Genomic DNA, 20,245 nt, shown 5'->3' with positions numbered 1-20,245 from the left:
ATCTTTAAATATGTATTCGGCAAATGTATGCAAGTAGTTGTGGTCACATTAACATGGAATGCAAATAAGGTGACTGGGCACCTACCTAATTTGACATGTAAGTTTATCAGTTGTGCCTGCAATTTTATTCCATGCCTATATAGTTAACCAGACAGGTTATCCTGTCCTTATGTTCTCCCCCTCTGGTCTCCATTCCTCTGTGCAACTCTAATTTGGCTCTGTGGCTTCCTCCACTAGTATGACTGAGATGCTAAGGATTTACCACCTGCAGGACCTGTGTCCTCATCTGCCTCTTGCTAGTCCTTGTTCTACCTTACCAGATGCTGTACTGACATCAAACAGGGAAGGCACAGAGGCCATTTCTGACACTGTCGCTTCCTTACTGGCTGATTTAATTTTCCTATGCCTTTGTTTCTCAATCCATTGTTTGGGAAGTAAAGAGGAGATGGAGGTGTGGGGAGGCTGTTTCCTGTGCTTGGACATCCCGCAGAGTGGAATTGTGGGCTGCTTGGGACCATCGGTACTAGTGCAGTAAAAATAAGGACAACTGAACTTTAGAACACTGCACATATTTTTGTTCTGTAATTACAGCAGTGAGAGTGAACAGAGATTTAATTTCATTATGTTATTCTGCTCTTAACTGCAGGTTTCTGTCAAAAAACCCACATGAAACTGAAGCAAATGCTTGCTTATCTGGATTTTTGCATTTTTACAGGATTCATTTTCAGTTGGATAAGATCCAGTGCAAGGTAGACTGTGGGGAAGTGTAGGGGGAGAGAGAAGAAAGCTGGATGGCCCCTTGAAGCAGCCCACGGTGAAGGCTAGATGAAGAGTTTTATACAGCTGCGTCTTAAGTACTGTGGGCTCTGTGCAGAAGACTGTATTGAAGTACTTGTGTTCGAAGCGCAGGTACCTAGGAGCAACCCCTATCTTGCACATTTCATAGAAATGACATTTTGTGTAATGGCTGTCAGCTACATGCATGTGATACTGCAGGTTAATTATGAAACATCTCCTAAGCTGGCAGCCAGCAGGGAGCGAGCTTAAACCTGTGGCAGGAGATCAGTCAGGGAGTGAATCCTTCCCTTCAGGGCTTAGTTTATCAGGTGAGACTGTACACTCAAATGTGCCTTCTCACTCTTTGATGATGATGTACAGTATGATGTACCATGCCAGCACTGTTAGACTGTTACCTCCCTGCCATAAGTGGTACTTCAACCAGTTCCACAATATTCAAACATTCTGCTTAATTTTATAATGTATATTATTTTATATATTTGTATTTATATAAAAAATAAATATTGATACTATTAACATGGAGCTGCTTGGCAATGGCAAAAAAGAGATACTCTAAGGGCATATGTCAAGTTTTGGCATCAGGGAACTCGCAACTCAGGTAGAGAAGGTACTGCAGAGCTTTGTAGAGTTGGGCAACAAATGAACAGGGGGTTTCAATGTCGTAATTTAGGATATAAGGTTGTTTAAATCTTGTGTTATGTTTGTTCTTGAACTTGGCCTCTTGCTTGTAGTGACCTATAGTCTTAGTATATTAGTTATGAGATACAAATAGTAAAGAGGGTCCCCACTAAGAATTTTTGGCCCATAAAAGAAGGTAGCAGGTTGATCTAGAAAACAAGTGAGAAGAGCACAAGGCTGGCCTGAGACAAAGGCATCAAGTACCTTTACAGCTCTAGCTTCTAAGGCTGCAGTGACACTGATAAATAAGCCTTGGCCCTGTTTTATTTTTCATAGTGCTTGGTTGTTGGCAGGGTGCTTGGCATGCCTTTGGCCTGTCTGACTAACTTTCTCCCAGGAAGTGCCCAAGCGTAGTTTGGGAATAGTGTGTGCCAGGGACTGTTCTTACCCTTTGGTGAGAGTGGAATAAAACTCAGGTATGTGTGGATGTGACTCCGGCCACAGCCTTCTTATTCCTGTCTTTATACTGAATTCAAAGAGCAAAGATCCCTGGTGATTTCAGCATGCCTAGGACAACAGGTCATAAGTTTGTGCACCAGAAGGCCTGGTACCCTAGGCCTATACCAAGCTTACTTGTGAACCCTTCAGCAAGACAGTTGTAAGCTCTGCGCCTCTTTTTCTTCCCATCTGTATAATGATAGCGACTTCCTATAGAAAAACGTTTGGTCATGAAGTGACAGCAAATGCTCCGAGGTAACTGCCATCCTCTGCTTAATTTCTGCATTGAGGTGGCAGTGGTATGAAAGTCCCTACGTAAGAACAAAACAACATGTTATTGAGGAAGAACTGTTCCCATTCTGGTCAGCTCGGCCATCAAAAAGCATCACAAGAAACAGGATGCTGAAGGAAGAGGCCACGCTGACACGTGGATTGCTTGTCGCACACGATGGTCTTTGCCTCATCCCTGATGGGGGAGGGAATTGCCGCTGCAGCAGCCTGGGAAGCCATCCAGTGGGACAGTTATCTGTGTGAGCACATCCCTGGGAACGATCGCTGCCTGTGCCCACTCCTCCTCCCCTGCTGCTGCTGCGCAGGATTTCACAGATGTTCCTCCCTGAGAAGGCAGCTGCGGCTCTCAACCTCCCAGTTTCCATCTCCCCGGTGGTCTGGCTCCACCCGGCTGTGATGGAGCTGCTCATAGTTCCTTCCTTCCCCAGCCCCTTTTTTCACAAGGACTGAGCAGTGGTAGTCAGAGGAAGTGGAATTATTCTATGCCTTTTCCCCGCTTTCCTCTTGTCTCCTGGCTGTGTAGCTGTACCCTTCCCTTTTTTTCCCTAGTGTTTCTGATCCCTGTTCCTTAAACAGCACGTAAACAATGAGAGAAAACTCGAGTGTGTAGATAATCCGTATTTACAGTCAGATACGGTCTTATAATTTACACAGCAGCCTGAGATGTAAATAAGGGTTGGGGCTTTTTTCCTTGCTTAAGGAGAATTAAGAATTTAAAGTGAAGGAAGGATTTGCATTAGTTTTTATTCTCCTGCTTTTGTTATGATCTTTTTTTTAACTTGCAAGGAGGTTTGGATCTCTCCACTCCCCATGCAAGGACGGTGCACGCACGCGCATCAGCTTGAAAACGCATTTCATCTGTTTACAAGTTTCAGTTTAAGGGCAAAACCCTAAGGCAAGAAAATGCGTCATCTCAGGACTGTTGTGACCCTAGGGTATGTCCACGCCACATTCGGGAAATGCAATGACTGCATGCCTAGGCCTACTCAAAGTTGTTTTTGTGCAGCTAGCCCAGGTACAACAGTGTCTGAAGTGAACTGAAGAAAAATCAGTTACTTGCAGACCTTTGCTGGGTTTGGAGTCTGCCGACAACAGTCCTTACAAAGGTAACACATGGGTTTTTTCCACCCCTACCGGAGCACAAATTTTAGGTCAGACCTATAACGTCTTCTCAGATGCAGAAATTCCGTAACACACCAGTAACTTTGCAGCGCTAGAGACAAAAAAAGCCATTATTGCTGGTTGTGCCACTTCCCATCCATAAACCATGCTGGGCTGAAGAGCATGAAGCAATCGCAGCCTAATAGTGAGCACAAAGTTGTATTTAGCCTGTGAGCTGCCTTGACAGCACAGCCTTAATACAGGAATAGTCAGTACTACATGGGCCTCCAATGAACACAGACAATTTGAATCACTGTTGGTAGAAAGTCTGTATGGAGGTTTTTCTAGGTGTGTATATACATGGAAATGACAGAATGCTCTGTTCGAATTTCCTTTCAATGTCATTGAAATTTCTTTTGAAAACCAGTCCCTTTTGGGAGACTATGAGTGATAATCTACATTCAGATATCCAGACAGAAATTAGAAATACCCTGCAGTTTTATCAGATTATACCTTCCACTTGTACACCAGATATATGTGAGTTTTGTCCTCTTTTAGACAGCTTATTAATAATGAATGGCAATGACACTGGGGTTTTGGGAAAGATTACCTTTTGAAAAATATATGCGATTCATTTACAGGGAAGCATGTTTTTCCAGGCAGACACAACTGTGGGTTTATCAATACAAATGCTTCAAACAAACCTGTGCTTGTGATCCTGTCATTATATCCTGGATTCAAAGCAGCCTCACTACAGAAGAAGCCACACAGACTTTCTGTGTCTTTTAATTTCTGAGGTGAGCTGGGAATTTCGACATTGGAGGCACTTTAAAGAATAAGCTATCTAGCATATGTTCTCCTTGTGCACCTTGCAGCTTGGGGGCACGACCATCACCATGGCCTTGCTTCCCCAGTCAGCGCCCAGGACAGCAAGGCATTGTGCAGGTGTCTGCAAAGTGGCTTTCTTGCTATGCTGATGTTTCAGGCTGGCAGATTTCCATCCCAGCCAGAGGATAAGATAAGCCTAAAATGTATTTTCTGTAACAGATGGAATAATGCTTGCTCCTAAAGACCTTTCAGACTGTGAAAACTGCTGCTAAGCAGTACAACATGAGCACCAAACCCAGGAGTCAGAGCACTGAATGCAGCTCTGCAAATAAAGAATTTTTCCAGTCTCTAGCTGAACTGAAAAATGGTCCTGAAGTAGTTGGGTGGAACTGGGTTTCCTCCCCCTCCAAAAAAAAAAAAAAAAAAGAAAAGTATTAAAATCAGTTGGGACTAAAATATTTTTAGACAGTTCTTATCTTAAAACACATAGGTCCACAAGTAGGTTTTCTATGAACTTGTATCCTGTGATTGAAGAAGCGTTTGAAGCTTCATCTACGGCTGGCAGTCTGCTCTGTACGCTCTGGTATCTGATAAGGGCTGAGTTCATGTTGAAACCTTTTCTTTAGTTGCAGAATTAAAGATCTTTTCTCAGCTGCCTGTTTTCACACACACAGAGACACACACACACACAAATTATAGCAATTTAGTTATCTTTGAGACCTCTGTCAAACTCACTTGAAATCAGGCAATGAGTTCAAACATTATTAGGAGGGAATGTATACAGACACTCACACAGCTGCACCTACATCCATGTAGATACAGAAAGATCTATCAAGTCAGCTTTGTTTCCACATGGAGAAGGGGTATATTTCGGTAAATATTAAAATGCATCACTTCGTACAGAAATGCAAGAAAGCAAACAAAATATTTTCTTTAAAATCATTGACATAAATATTTAAACTGGTTCCCTGTTTTCCCTTAACGTATTTCCGAGTTCCTTTCAAAATCATCAATTCCTTCAGTCAGACTAAACACACATTTTCTGTTTGCAAATATTTTTCTGTAAAATTGTAAAAAAAGCAGCAGGGAAGAATGATTTCACTCATTGTCCTACTGAGATACGTGGTAGGACTCTTAATTCATCTAAGAAACTTGGGCCGTTGAAGCCAACTGCCGATACTGTCAAGGCTGTGCCCTTACACAAGAAGCCAGTGGACCAAGGGTTTCCAGCCACATAAATCCCTCTGGAAAATGTATTTGTTGTCTTCAAAATGGAGATGAAGCCAGTAATTTTTTTACAGTCAGAGTAAAGTCGTTATTTACTTTCTGTGTAGCGCTGGTTGCTTTTGTTTATTGCTTGTTGCTTTTTGCCTTTTTGTTTGTTGCTGAACTGTTGCTCAGAGGCAAGGTGTGAGGAAGGTGGAGGATGCTTGAGGAATAGTTTGGTCCCCAAGAGGCTTGCAATCTAGACTGCTAGATAAAGTGAATAGCAGCACGAGAAATAACAGTGTCTACAGCCTCCTCTTACCGTTACGCTTACATTGCAGCTTTCAGCACGTGGTTATGGCTGTGTTCCTCACATTTCACAGGGGACTGTTGCATTTTCTCCATGCTGTGTTTCAGGTGGCAAATGAACACTGAACATGGCTAACTCAAAAGGGTTGGGAAGGATGCTGAGTGCAGTTAGTAAGCATTGCAAAGCAGGGTGGCAAAGAAGCACGTGTGACAATATTCAGAATTTAACTCTTTTATGCTTATCTCGCATGACAAATTGATGCCTATCACCTTCTGTTTTCTTGAAGGAAAACAGCGCCTTGCTGTGAGTCTTGAGCAGTGTGGATTTAAGTCGAGATTTTGAGTGGTTAAATCCAATGGTTAATTTCAATTCACTGGGTAAATTCAGTGGTTAAGATGGTATTTGTGCATTTGCTGTATCAGTCATTTGCACTTAGCTTAAGGTCGGAGGGCTCTATTCTGCCCCCCTTAATAGATACCAATTCCCACTGAATTTCCCAGTGCCTGGGGTGAAGAGATCAGCCCTTTCGACCGTGCTTACCGGAGCTGCTCATCTCTTCAGCAAGAGCTGTGGCTGGTCAAGGTGATGTGTTTGGCAGTAAAGTCAGTCAAGCCCGTGTGTGTAACAGCGTGTCTCAACCGGCGCAGCCCCACTCACGGTAGTGAAGTTGCACGTGGTTCGGCCAGGCGAGGAGGTCTGCTTTTAATTGTGCGGGGTGGAGATAAAGCTGTGAAAAAGTGAAATTAAACAGCTCTCCCCTTCAAAACCATTAGGACGATACAGCAGGCCCTGGCCCCTTCCCTAACGAGGCCCGAGATGTTTGCACAGCTCGCAGCGAGCTGCTTTAATTAAACCTAGCCCACGCATGAACCCGACTGGTGAATTTGGGTCGCCTGGAGGACGCGCTACCTCACCCAGTTATCTCGGGGGGAAGGGGGGCATGAGAAGGAACATCATCCAGCCTGCCCGGCTGCCCGGGGCGGCTCCGCGCCCGCCTGCGGGGGGTGCCCGGGGGGAGGCGGCTCCCGGGAAGGGTCCGTGGCCCCCGCGCCCCGGCCCCCGCCCCGCAAGGCAGCCGGGCCGCAGAGGCTCGGTCCGGGGGGTGGCCGCGATGCCTCCCCGGCCCCGGGGCGGCCCGGCAGCCCCCGCTGCCCCGAAAGCAGGGCGCTGCCCCTCTCCGGCGGTGCCTGCGTTCGGCCAGAGGGTACCCAGGTACCAAACGGAACGGAGGGCCGGTATTGAAAGAGCAAGTGAAGCGGAAATTTAAAGCCCCTCTGCTAATAATAACAGTATAAATAACCGAAGACGTCTTGTAAACAGTGCGGTCATAACCCTGAAACATTAAACAGCGCGGTGGGATCTGGCGCATCAGCTGCCGGTGCAGGGGGAGCGCCCCGCACTCCTGTTTATCTCAGCCTCCTCTCCCACGGGCGCGCTGATCGATAGAGGGGAGATGTTTAAGTTAAAAATTCCCGGCACCGAGGAGCGGGGCCGGAGGGGGATCCTCCGGCCCGCTGTACTTCACCAACAGCTAACTGCTCCCGGCCCCGCGGCGCGGAGCGGCGCGGAGCGGCGGGAGCGGCTCCCGCAGCGCCCGGGCTGCGGGGCCGGGCCGGGCTCCCGCGGCGAGGACAGGTCCCGGCCCAGCCACCCCCTCCCCCAGGGCTTTGCTCCGAATCTTGAGCTCCGGGGAAACTTGCCCTCCCTCCCGTGGGCCGGGGCGGAGCGGCGGGCTCCCCGCAGCGCGCCGGGCGAGGGCGGCCGGCGGCCGGCGGAGGCGCGGTCCTTCCTTCCCCCGCCGAAGCCGAGAGTCGGAAACGAACATTACACCGCTCTGTGTTCAGTGGAAAGGAAGGTTTATTCACAGAAATAGAGCAAAACCTGCTTGGAGAAAATATATCTATATATCTTTAGGGCGAATTACTTCATAGAGATGACTGTCAAAGTCAGTTTTTCTAGGCATCTACATATTTCACAGGTCTCAGACAAAAGATACGCGCGTGGTAGGTTTTGTGTGATCTCTGTCTTTTCTCTAGTAGCGCTTGAACCAGCAAGGCTCTTGTTGCAGGACACTCGACTGTACACGCATTTAATAAAGTTAAATAGAGTCGGGGTCTCTCGGGGCGGAGTCTTTGCTAGGGCACGTTTGGTCGTCTCCGCGCCGGGAGAGCGGCTCTCCCCGTCGCTCTTGCCCGGGGCCCGGGGCCCGGGGCCCGGGGCCCGGGGCAGCGGCGGGGCCGCGGCGTGTCCCTGCCCGCCCCGCCGCCCGCTCCCCGCCCGCGCCGGGACGCTGCTGGCCCGGCCGCCGGGGCTCAGGATGCCGTCGGGCCGCACAAGCGGTTTGTGTTCACCACTTCTTTCAGGTCACTCTCGGGTTTGCCGGCTACCATAAAAGGCCAAGTCTGTAGCCAGGAAAAGACACGGGTGGGAAGGGGGTTACATACGGAAAAAGGCACATTGCAACGCTTATTTCGCCAGCGGGTCCAGCTCGGGAGCGCCCCGGGGCATCGAGCCCGCCATCCAGCGCCGCCTGAGCCCGCTTCTGGCAGCGCTCAGCGGGGCGCGGGCCGGGGCGGTCGCCGGGGTTCCGGCGAGCACCGCTTCGTCTTTCGCCGGCGGCTGATGCCGCTTCCCCTGCCGGCCGCGGCGGCCCCCCCCCCCCCCCCCCGCGCCTCCGCGGGCCGGCGGAGCCCGTCCGAGCCGCGGCGGGAGGGAGGGCGGAGGAGAGGAGGGACCCGCGCCGACTCCGGCGCAGCCGCGTCCCCGCGGCACAGCCGCCGCGGGCACCCGCCGCCTTTGGCCGTGACCGGCGTGGGGGCTCTTCCCCGCGGGAGCCGCCTCGCGCCCCGCCGCCGCCGCCGCCGCCGCCGCCGCCGCCGCGCTGCCCGGGCGCTGGAGCCGCCCGGAGCCCCCGTCATCCCCCCCCGGCTGCTCTCCCTGGCCTCCCGCGGCTCAGGGGGCAAGTTTTGGTGTGCCTCAGTGCGGGGGGTAATAGCTGGGCTTGGGTTCGCTTTACTGGTTTTGGGGTTTTTTTTCCCCTGTGTTGCCGTGCTGAGGATTTTGGGTTTAGCCAAAAAAAAATACCTCCCAGGCCCTTATCAGCTGACACAGCGGGTAATGTGCTTTCCCCCAGAGTCCAGAGCTCAAAAGGCAGAGCCGGGCCCCAGTGAAACGTCCCCACAGATCCTCTCTGCCATCCCTTTATCTGACAGGGTCCACACGTGCGGGCAATGTAAAGGCTGGATGTTGAAAAAGAGCCCAGGCGGATCTCGCGCGCCCCCGGTTTACATCAGTCGCATGTATTTTTAGAGCTGGAAACTGGGTGTTTCTGGTGGCCAGGGACGGCAGGGAGACCCTGGGCTGCTGGGGAAAACTTTCTGTGCGTGGCGGGAGCAGCAAGAGGGACGCTGTGCAGCCCAGGGAGGCTTTGCGGAGTGTGCCTGGGGCAGACGCCCGCCCTGGGGAGCCCACACTGGTATTTATTTCTCCTTTCGCAGTTTACACGGATAGGAGAAACGTCCTGGACCCAGCAAATCTGAGCGGCTGAGTGCAGAGCCCCAAGAGCTCTGTCTTTAAAAAGCTAGGGCTGGAGCGGACTGTTATGGCAGGAAGCGTTAGGGCAGAGAGGAGGGATAAGAGTACATCCTGGGTCCTTGGCTTGGGTCCTTCCTAAAACATGCCTTTCTCAACCCAAATTCCTATACCCGCCTGCTTGCAGGTAGAAAGCTGCCATCAACTTGCTGAGGTTTCTCAGGCATTTCTGGGGCAGTAAAGCCTGTCCCTGCCTATGTGTGGCCAGCGTGGCCCCTGCCTGTCCCCTGGAGGGGCTCGCCGGGAGCAGGGGACAGGGCCCAGGAGGCTCAGCTCTTGGGGCACAGGGCGGGAGGGCAGCTGGGAGCCTGTCCCCTCGCACAGTACCCCTTGCCACCCCACTGGCACCAGCCTCTCTGTGAGAAGCACAGCGAAGGTTTCTCCCCGCACATACCCCATCCCAGCTCCTCGCCCGCCTCTCCCCGTGCGCATACACGCGGAGTGCCTGGCCGCGGCGGGCTGTGACTTACCAGGTTGACTGGGTGGATGTAGCCGTTTTCGTACTTGTCATTGGCCAGGATCTGCCTCAGGTGAGCAATGTAGCTGGAGGCCAACCTCAAGGTGTCCAGTTTGGAAAGCTTGGTGTCTGGGGGCACCCAGGGCAGGGTGGTCTTAAGCCTGGAGAAGGCTTTGCTAAGGACCCTCATTCTCGCCCTCTCCCTGGCGTTGGCAGCGTTTCTCTGGACCTGCTTTCCCTCCTGGCTCACTCCATTTAAAGGGCTCTTCTTGGGGGGAGCTTTCTTCCTCTTGCCCGAGGCCCCTCTCCCCTTCTGAGGGGAGCCATTCTCGCCATTGGATCCCTCCTCGTTGCTCTCGGTGGACGCCCCAAACTCTTTGTTAGTATCCATTTTCAGGCCATCGCACTCCAGCATCTCCACCTCCTGCAGATCTTCCACATCACTGAGGGACCCAGTGGACATGGTCTGGAAGATGCCAAAGGACCAGCGGGAAGGGGGAGGAGGGGGAGGAAGGGCAGCTCCTCAAATCTACTTCAAGGTGGCGGAGGAGAGAAGGGGCACCAGTATTTTCCTCCCCTTCCCCGCCCCCCCCCCCAGCACTAAGGCGCGATACCAGTCCAGAGAGGACCCCTGCCCTCCCGCCCCCCAACCCTGCTTTGCCAGTGTTTGAGGGAGGGAGTGAGCGTGTGTGAGAGAGGGAGAGGGAGAGAGAGAGAGAAAGCCGAGGAATTTAGTGAGGACACTAGTAATTTATCTGGGGGATAAGAGAGGCGGATCCAGCCCAGGGGAGGGGCCCTGCCCACTGAGCACACCACATCCCCAATCACAGACCTTTGCACAGGACAGGGAATGAGGTATCCCGGCAAGCCTTTGCCGAGAGCTCGGAACTGGGATTCAAATCTTCACAACTGGAGCAAAGCAACTCGCTTTCTCTCTCTCCCCCCGCTCCGTCTTTCTATCCTCCCCCTTCCTCCTCCTCCTTCTCCTTCTCCTTCCCCACTTCCCTTTCCAGCCCAGGGTTGCTCTCCCCCTCCCTGCCTCCTAGATGACCCAGGCAGCTGGTGTCATGATTCTTGATGAAAGCCAAAATGGGTCATGAGCAGAGAGAGCAGCAGATCCACCAGCCAAGCCTTCCAGGGAGCTTTGTAATGCGTGCCGTCAAAACGCTGCCTTGTAACCTAATCTGGGGGAGATTTGTGGATGATTATATTTGTGAACGCATCCTGTCCAGCTACGAGTGTATTCCAGGAAGGGAGCGCTCCGCCGCCCGGCCGGCAGCGTGGACCTCGCCATCACAGCCCAGGGGCTGGAGGCAGGAGGATCTGACTTCTTCCAGCTTTCCTGGGTGACCTCCGACAAGTCCCACTCCCTTCTCACTCCTTGAGTCCCCCCAGCTGTAGGCATCCCGGAGGCTGCCCAGTCCACAGATGTGCCAGGCGGCCGAGATCCCGGTGGTCCGTGGAGCCCGCCAAGCCGAGGGACAGCACCGCGCCACCGGGGAGGGTCGGTGTGGCTGTGGATGGGGTGGCAAGGGTGTGCGCTGAAATGAAGGAAAAGGGGAGGGGGGTTGTTGGATGGTAGAGATGGCACAGAAGAAAACGCTTTTCTCGGAGTATTGTTGCAGAGCAGATGTTGGTGGTTCGTTCTGCTGTACCCATGGAGCATTTTGTCTGCCGATTCATGCATGCTCAAAAGTCAGGGAGTTTTGTCTTAATAAAGATGCAAGATAAGACCACTTCTGTGGGAGCGATGGGAGCGAGGGCATTAGGCCATACTCTGCAACCACTGAAGCCAAACGTTCCCAATCGTTTTACCACTAGTGTGAATGAGTGGGTTGACCTGTAGTTTGAATGAGCAGATGTACGCTGCAGTGACGATCTTTATGCATATGTGTATTCAGTCTCTGCAGAGCAGGCTTTTACAAGCAGTTAACCTTGGCCTAGCTCTTCTTGCTCTCCATGTAAAATCATCTTCTGAACCCACACGTGGAGCCCAAAAGAGGCCAGCGAAGCATGAACTTGCTCCTGTAGCTCCTTCCCTCCTCACACACTTCCTGAAATCTCACAGGTCCCCCAGCAGCCAGGGTTTTGAACACAGGGGACTAAAGAACTGGGCACGGTCTGAACATGGGACCTTTCTGAACACAGTGATTGATCTGAGTGAAAAAGCAACTGCACTTACTCAGCTGCTTACCTGAGGATTCACATAGCTCTGGACAAAAATGTACAGCCTAAGATGTCACCATGGTATGCAGTGGCTTTGGAATTAATCCAAGGTCACTGGAGCCAAAGGAAAGTCTCTTACTGATCTCTGTGACCATCACATTGGGTTTTCTGTATGCACTAAACAAAAACCAGCCAAACAAACAAAAATCGTGGTGGGCCAAACTGGTACGTCTGCCAAGTGCTATGTACTGTCTGCAGATTAAAGTTTCAGTAGGAGGCAGAGTGTCATGTTTGGTAACTAGCAAGGAAGTCTTTCCTATCTCTTGATCCATCTTGGTTCCTTGGCTCATGTAAGCCAGAAGAAAAAGGGCAAACCTAAACTTTAAACCAGCTCTTTACCATTTGACTGGAAGATAACACCTTCCCACTCACAATAGGATAAGTACATTAAGATACCATATCTCCAAGCCCTCGGCTCTTGGGAATTCACTAACTTCTAACATCATGTTATGTTAACTGTGCCCTGTTTGTGTTTTCTCTGTGTATAAACTAAACAGATTGTCAGCATATCAGTCCTAATTAATAAATTAGCTTTGCTTTTTTTTTCCCCCCCCCTCCTTTTTTCTTTATAACATGCTTGTTGCAGATCCAAAATATTACTAATCACCAGCATGGAGATTTATGAGCCTCCTTATTTTCTAGGCCTGATTGTTGTTTGTGCAGGTGGAGATTTAAATGGCCATATCCATTGCAGAGATTTATAGTCCAAGTGATTGATGTTAGAAATGAGCTACAAGACTCTTACTGGAGCAAGGATGATGGAAAACTAAGTTGCTTGTGTCTCTAAGCACGAATGACCAGGGAGCACAAAATCTGATCAAAATTTCAGCATCAGAAGTTCCCAGAAGAACAAAACAACAAACAAAGTATATACTCACATCCTTTCTGTCACTTATTTTTAGCTTTACTTCAGTAATTTCTAAAAACTTGTAAAAAGCAGAAGGAATAATCCGGCTTCTTGAAAGTGTCTTTAATATGTTGCTACATGTGCATTCTAAAAATCAAGGTATGCCTACATGTGTGCTATGAGCCTTTAGAATTGCCACACATTTGTAGCTTTTACTGACTTACATACTTTTTTGAGTCCTCAGAGCCAGTAAAATTGATCTAATACAGACCACACACTTTTGTGGAGATCCAGGACACATTTTTGTATTCATTTGGTGACGATTACTCTGTGTGTGTGAGATATACACTTACATACATGTAGCATAATGTACTTTTGAGTCCTTTATGCATCCATTCTGTGACACACTTTTTCAACAACATAATCGTCCCTTTTTCCCTCTCCAAAGGGGCCAGCATGGGCAGACCTAAAAAACTGTATCCTCTCATCCCTGGGTGACTCCTGGTTCCTTATTTGTTTGCTACATGAGTTGAACCTCTCTTTTTCCAACCTTCCTGCTCCTTATGTCCTTCCTGGCAAGCCGAGGGCTTGTACCCCTGATCTGGCTCCTGGTTTCAATCCCTCTCCCCTCACCTGAATTGCCTAGCCCAGTCCTCCTGACTCGTTCTGAATTGCAATCCCAGTTTGGGGTAGGGACCGATGGGGTGGAGACTAACCCGGTCCTGTGGGAAGGGGAGAGCTGAGATGGCTGCAGCCACCGTGGCAATGGTGTGGCCTCTTACTTCTCCAGTTAAATAACTGGGACCACAGGCCAGACACTGGGTTAATAACTGGCTGGGAAAGACAGATGGAGCTAAAGTCCTTTTGGCCTTTCCAGTACATTCACTTCTTCATTCATATTTTAAAAAGGAAGTTGAAATACTGGCATGGGGAACATCAGTACAAATCTGTGGATTTGCCCTGTAGATAACTTTCTCCTCTGCATTGCTCTGGCTACACAGGAAAGTGCATCTCTCTTTTACTTCTAATAGAGGCCCACTAAACCATAAGGTCATTTGGGACATGCGAGGAATGCTGGGGGCAGAGATTCAGGATGCCTGGTCTGAGGGGTGTTAGGTATGGGGGACATGTCACACATAGGCTTATGCTGGTCTATGGTTACAGATTTCCCCCTGGAAAAAAAGCCCCACTTTTTATGCCTCCAACCTTCCCTCCCCTGGGCTGGAATAACACGGTAATTTGAGAACAGCTTTGGAACTTCAGGCCAAGATTTCTGCAAGTGTTGCATGATTTTGCATGGCATGGCTTGGGGTTTGGGGGGTTTTATTTGATGTTCTGTGTCACTTATCAAGGCACTGTATTTCCACTGTGCATTGAACAGTCACCCAAGGAAAACCTCAGATCACCCACAGCTGAGGAAAACATAATCAGCAGCTGGTTTTAAAACTCTTTGCCCAAGTATAATACAGGTGTTTTCCTGTATTTGGAGAATAACCAAGGAAGTCACCCACAGGCAGCCAGCTGATCATGAATCATGTTCAGTCAGGTTTGAGAATAATCAGGCATAAAAGTACAACTGGATTAACGTTTTCAAGTTGCAATTTTAAAAAAAAATCTCGTTGTGCTGAGATTTCTCCTCCTCGCTCTTGGTCTCACCTGGAGATGAAGTAAAATGGTGGAGGGACCTCAGAAGCATACTTTGACATACCTTAAGTGAAATAATACTAATAATATATGATTATATATGAATAATACTACTAATATAATACTAATACTAGTAATAATATAATAATACTGTGACATTTTTGCGATAGGATTTTGTCTTGTCCATTTTAGAGGATGGACAGTGCTGGGGAAATGGATCAAAGTTGTTTGTAACAGCAGGGTAGCTTTTCGGAAGGGCCAGGGCGCTGAAACCCTCCCACAGCTCCTTTCCAGTGCTGTGTATCTGTTTCTGGTCACAGTTTTGGTTTGAAAGGTAAAAGACATTGTGATAAATAACATAAAGCAATACACAAAGAGAAAAAATAATGTAATTGCCAAGACCGTTAGAAGGCTCTCCTGGGGGACTGGCCCAAAAGGCACATAATTTGTATGTGATACCAGCATCACTACACCTCCCCAAGAAATCCCAATGTCTTGATTCAAAGCCCCGAGAAATCAGAGCTTTTTGAGAAACTCTTTTCTAGAATAATTTATTGTGGGGAAAAAATCCAACAATATTTCCTTCTATTCTCATTTAGAAATATCCAAAAGTTTTGCTGACACCTAGAATGGAAAAGTTTCAGTCTTACTGATTAGAGGAAATAAACTGCAGTTTTAAGAAAATTTATGTAGAAAGTTATGTAGCAGCCATAATTGCATTTCATGTGACTTTTTAAACCTTGAAATGTCACAACCCCCCCAAAATGGAAACTCTGGGAAATGGAGTTCCAAAAAAATCTTGTTAGTGGCTATTGAAAAAATATTTTATGAAACTCAAAATATTTAATTCCAGATTTTATAATTTAATCCTTTTTGTCACATTGATGACAAAAGCTATGACACATATAAGTAGTGCTCTTGTCTACGGCAGCGACCTGTACATATAACATCGGAATGATTTCTACCAGCCTGACTTATGCCATCTGGTACCTTTTCCTTTGAGTAGCTTCACAAAAATCAGCAGGGCTGCTCACGGAGTAAAACAGACTGTATGAACAAGAATGGCAAAAGCCGCCTCTTTAGAAACAAAGCCATGATTAAATATCCTAATGCCTAAGAGAGATGCTGACAACAAGGTCAGTGTCCTAATCATGAAGGATGCATCAAATCCTGGTGTCACTCACTTCCCCCTCCTATGCCAGGTCTCTGGTGAGGGCTTCTGGTACTGCTGGTGTGTTAAGCAATGTCTTGCAAAGGATCTGTCAGCTAGAAGCTGAGTACACCAGAAACAAGCAGTGTGTAAGCTGTAGAAGTTATCGAAGCAGAAACGAGACAGCTAATCCTCGACATGAGCACTGAGCCCAAACTTTCAATTAACTTTTCACGGACATGCAAGTGAATCTCCTTTTGCTGGATCCTTGTAGGAAGCAAACCTAAGTGGCTGAGTCATTTTTGTTTCATAATGCACATTTATTCCAATCCAAAAGGAGACTCACAGACAGTGAGAAGAGGTATCCTCTTCCATCTCTACTACAGGGACTATTACTATCCACTGCTTCCAGGATGCATCTCTGGAATATTACTTGGTAGTTGACATTGTAAACTGCAGACTCTTTTATGAAGTGGTCAAAAGAGAAACATGCAAAAAAGCCAATATATCTTATGCAAAATTATCACTGAAGGATTAAAGTACAGACATAACTGTTTTATTTTGAATATCTATTTCCATGATGTTTCTTTGTTGGTTAATCCTTTGCATTTTTGTGGCTTTAAGACATGATGAAATTTGTCTATAAGAAATAAGTTCTCTTTTGCCTTCCAATAATTAGCACATTGGATAAAGTTTTGGAAAATAAAAGATTTTTGCTTCAGAGGGAAATTTGGAAAAGAAGAACATTTTGTCAGGGAGTGGCAGGAAGAATGTCAACTATTCTGGTGAGCTTTTATTACTTGTATGGTTTATGGCATGATATGTGTGCATGTAGACACAGATTTTCTGAAATTCCTATTCACTTAAAGTGCTCACAGCTTCTGAAAGTCGAGTTCTCACAGCATCCATCATTACATGCAGTAGGTTGGCCCATGTCCTCTGTTCCCATCCAAATGAAACATCACATGCTGGGACCCAGACTTTTTGTGGGCTGCTTAACGCTATTACAGATCGAGTTGGCCACAGTTTGTGCTGTTGGACTCCCTGCACTCCATTTGTCATGGGGGCTTTGCATTTTACCAGCTCTGATAGGTGGCCACATTAAACCTTTAAATACCCATGCCTAACTGCAGTGACATCAAAAGGAGTGGGTGTACATAGCTGGAAAAAATATGTGGGCCAAAAATACTGATATAATAAACCAGAAAACTGGTAATATTCAGCTATCCACGTGTGCGATTGCACATAGGGATTCACCCAACACAGTAGTTAGCTGAAGATAGTATGTGTTGTGGATGAGTCTTAAATGGGAACGTTAGCTGGCAAGGCAAGGGAGAAAGATTACACATCCTACTCAAGTGACATAGAAAGACCACAGTCACTGTGCATTTCTTTTGACTCTGGCAGGCCTTATACATGCCTCACAAACTGTGACTCTCAGAGCTCCTGGAACATCCCCAAAGTGGGGTCATGGCACTTTGCCACAGTGCAGTCCTCTGGTTTTATGGTGCATATCGTAGTTCATAATACATATAGAAAATGGTGTTGTTTTAGAAAGTGGTATTGCAAAAGCACATAATAAAAGTCTATTTAAGTAATTTGGAGGAAATAAATGGCTTTAAAAATGAACTAGGGGATAGCAAGAAAGACAACTATAAACGTGGGTTGCAGTGGAGTCCCTTGAGGCTGAGAAAGGACCGAAGAACTGAAACTACAGAAGTGAGGGGAGAAAAAGCCCCAAGCATGGACTGTGAAGGCAGTCTTGCTCTCTTTCCCCTCCCTGCTCCTCTCTTTTCGTTTGTGTGTAAAGGTCCAGGGTGATGCTCAGGCTGTGGTCTGCCAGCCATCAGTATTCGGTTCTTAACCGGGGGTGTGGCTAACCCAGAAGGAAAGCTGATTAAAGGAGGAAAAGAGAGACGAGCCATCAGACCTTCTGCTAGCCACAACTAGCAGGCCCTGGGTGCTTGTGCAGTTTAGTGAGGGGAAATAGAAAACAACGCCTAATAGCTGCTCTGAGTCCATCCAAAGCAGAAAGGCCAAATTTTTAAAAACTGCTGGCAAGATAAGGCCTCTGTTCCAAGACACCAACCACTAAAGCAGCCTTTTCTTCGGAAGAAAGGTATGGGACTCAGATATGTATCTGCTTATGTTTTAAGATCAGATGGGGTGATGGCTGAGGGTGATGTGAAGAGAAATACATTATCCGGAAGCTCCTGATTTGAAACAGTAAGGAAGGATTTTGTGGCTAGCTAAAGGGTTTTCATTTTGATGCTTTATTTCAATCTCCACATCATTTCAGCTTGTTCTACCCTAAACAATAGATTTCTATTAGCCAAATTTTGCGCCAAAGTAAGGCAGGTCTGTCTTTGTCACGCAGGCAAATATAGCAAATATACCAGACATCATATACCGTGCCATTCACCATATACCAAAATTTGGTGGCAGAAATATCTTGATATGTACTCTGTAAGGACTGAAGAAAGATGTACATGTGATCACAATGAGCTGTACTGACTGAAATTCCACAGAGTGGAAAAGATGACATATATGCGTGACATAGTATCCACAAGTTTTCTCTCAACACTGCGGATGAATTCCTCAGAAAAGTTTTCCACACAACAGCCTCACCAAGGAGCTGCTCAGCCAATCTGTTTGAGCACAGGGGCTTTAAGGGGAGTCACAACGCAAACTTCCACCGGGTGTCAATGCACACTGGATGTCTGGGGCCAGCTTGGGCTTCCCAGGACGAGAGCCATATTCTGTCCTGAAGAGCAAGCAATTCCAGGGAAAGCCTCTGGGAATTGCCCGGTGCAGCACCCGTAGCAGTACACCACGTCATCTTTCTTTTTCTCCTCCCGCCATGGCCTGGCTCACTGTAATCTTTCACTTCTCCTTGGCAGCATGTAGCCAAAGCCCTTTTTGGGAGGCAAGCCCTGGGTTGTTCCTGTGTTTCTAAGTGGAATGGTGGAATTAGTCTTACAGCTAATGGCTCAGTGATATGTGTAACACAGCCTTGCTTCTACAATTTATGGTGCAAATTAATGAAGTGCAAACTGGGCCAATTTAAAAGAGACAGACTCTTCTTTGATTAAGGTGCTAGCTGGAGACCTGGGGTATGTAGGTTGATTTTCTGCTATGTTACTGGCTTTCTAGGTGGCCACAAAAGGGGGATCCTTTCTGGTCCAGTTCCTCAGTGATAAAAGAGGGATGAGGACACTTCCCTGCCCTACAGAACATTATGAGGGGCTTAGGCACTATGGTAATGGATACCAAGGGTAGCTAAGATAAATAACCTGATAGTTAGTTGCAAGAAAATGATTGATGTTAGAATACTGCAAATATGTTGAAAGCCTAAAATATCTTTGTAATGTCTCCCCATTTCTTGAAATGCCAATTAACATTTTTCATTCAGATACCTGATGTTTACATTGGCGCATTTTTATGCTTACGTGTCTTACAAAATGGATACTTGCCTGACTTTGATTTTAGATGAAAGCACTCATCCCTCAACCTCATACTAATTCTGAAAGATAGAAAAGTTGCTTTTATAAGAAGAAAAACAATGAGTTTTGATCCTGTTAGTGATGAGTGACAAGTGAAAAGTTTAATAAACAGACCACAAGTACCATCATTGGTAACACTATAGCACAAGTAGCAAATCACCATTGACTAAATTTCTTCAAACTCCCCAAGCTCTCTGTGAAGAAAAATAAAGTGTTACTTTGGTTTCCTGTAATCCTTCCTCAGTAAAAACACAGGATTCCCTTAGGAGAGTTAAAATCCATTACTAGGCTTCTTTATGCCTTTTTGTAACTAATTGTCTCTACTATGAAGGGTCTTACTTCCTCAAATCATGAGCTAATGCAGACTCTCAGGGTGCAAAGGGGCTGCAAGAGAAGTTAGCTTTTAGGCCCATCTTCTTTCAATGTCCTTTTTTTGAGTTCCCCCGCTCCACCTCACTGGTTTCTAAGACTCCCTTGGTACTTAGCTGTGTGGTAGCCATGTGCAGGATAATGTGCTCTGAAGCATCTCTCTGTACAGGCGTGGGAAGCAGCCAGGCAGGCTCAGCACCCAAAGCAGAGTACTTTGTACCACAAGCAGCACAAAGATGGATTTTTTAGAAGGAGGAGTACAGCTTCATTTGCTTCCCTGAGAGCAGAGCATACATTCAGATCACCAGAGCAAGCCTAGCTGTTTCTTCTCACCCGAGGTACTGCTTTTTCCTACGGCCATATATCCCAACTACTTTTGTTTCCCATCTTTGTATGCCACCTTTCCCCTTTTCAGTCTGCTTGTCTCACAGCAGTTTTGTAATTTTTGCAGTTTGTTCTGTGTGGGGTTGTTTATCAGTGATTTAAATAGCTGATTTAACTCAAACTGTTCAAGGAACTTCTCAAACAATATTCTCTGCTTTCCACAACTGAATGGTAAAAGCACACATTGTAAGTCCATAAGCTGCATCTGAGATGACTTTGAGGGTGTCGGTACACAAAGATGAACGAATTTTTTTTAATGAATAAGTAAATGTATTTATGACCACGATTGCAGAAGCAGGGCTAAAAAAGGAGGTCCTTTGATATTGAACTTACATTAACGTAAGTGGCATGTGATGATACATGTGTTGAATATGGCAATTGTAACAACAGACATGTAATTTCTTTATTGATCAGTCACTTCCAA

General features: G+C 47.3%; 1 protein-coding gene across 1 annotated transcript; it reads right to left on the bottom strand.

Annotated features, from left to right (window-relative positions):
• Nucleotides 1–7,962: 7,962 nt before the first annotated feature.
• TCF21 (transcription factor 21) lies at nt 7,963–10,265 on the bottom strand. The gene is made up of 2 exons (XM_049800309.1): nt 9,712–10,265; nt 7,963–8,052 (listed from the first exon to the last, which is right to left on the bottom strand). The coding sequence occupies exons 1-2, from the start codon at nt 10,159–10,161 to the stop codon at nt 7,963–7,965; spliced, it is 540 nt and encodes a 179-aa protein (XP_049656266.1). The 5' UTR covers nt 10,162–10,265.
• Nucleotides 10,266–20,245: the final 9,980 nt, after the last annotated feature.

Source organism: Accipiter gentilis, chromosome 5 (assembly GCF_929443795.1).
Source record: "Accipiter gentilis chromosome 5, bAccGen1.1, whole genome shotgun sequence".
NCBI lineage: Eukaryota > Metazoa > Chordata > Aves > Accipitriformes > Accipitridae > Astur > Astur gentilis.
Note: the sequence above shows the minus strand (reverse complement) of the source record. Positions and strands in the feature narration are given on the sequence as shown.

Excerpts from the sequence above, each read along its gene's own strand:
- TCF21 (XM_049800309.1), bottom strand. The coding sequence starts at position 10,161 with ATGTCCACTGGGTCCCTCAGTGATGTGGAAGATCTGCAGGAGGTGGAG. Across the intron at positions 8,053-9,711 it reads ACATCCACCCAGTCAACCTG|ACTTGGCCTTTTATGGTAGC; the intron begins GTAAGTCACAGC and ends TCCTGGCTACAG.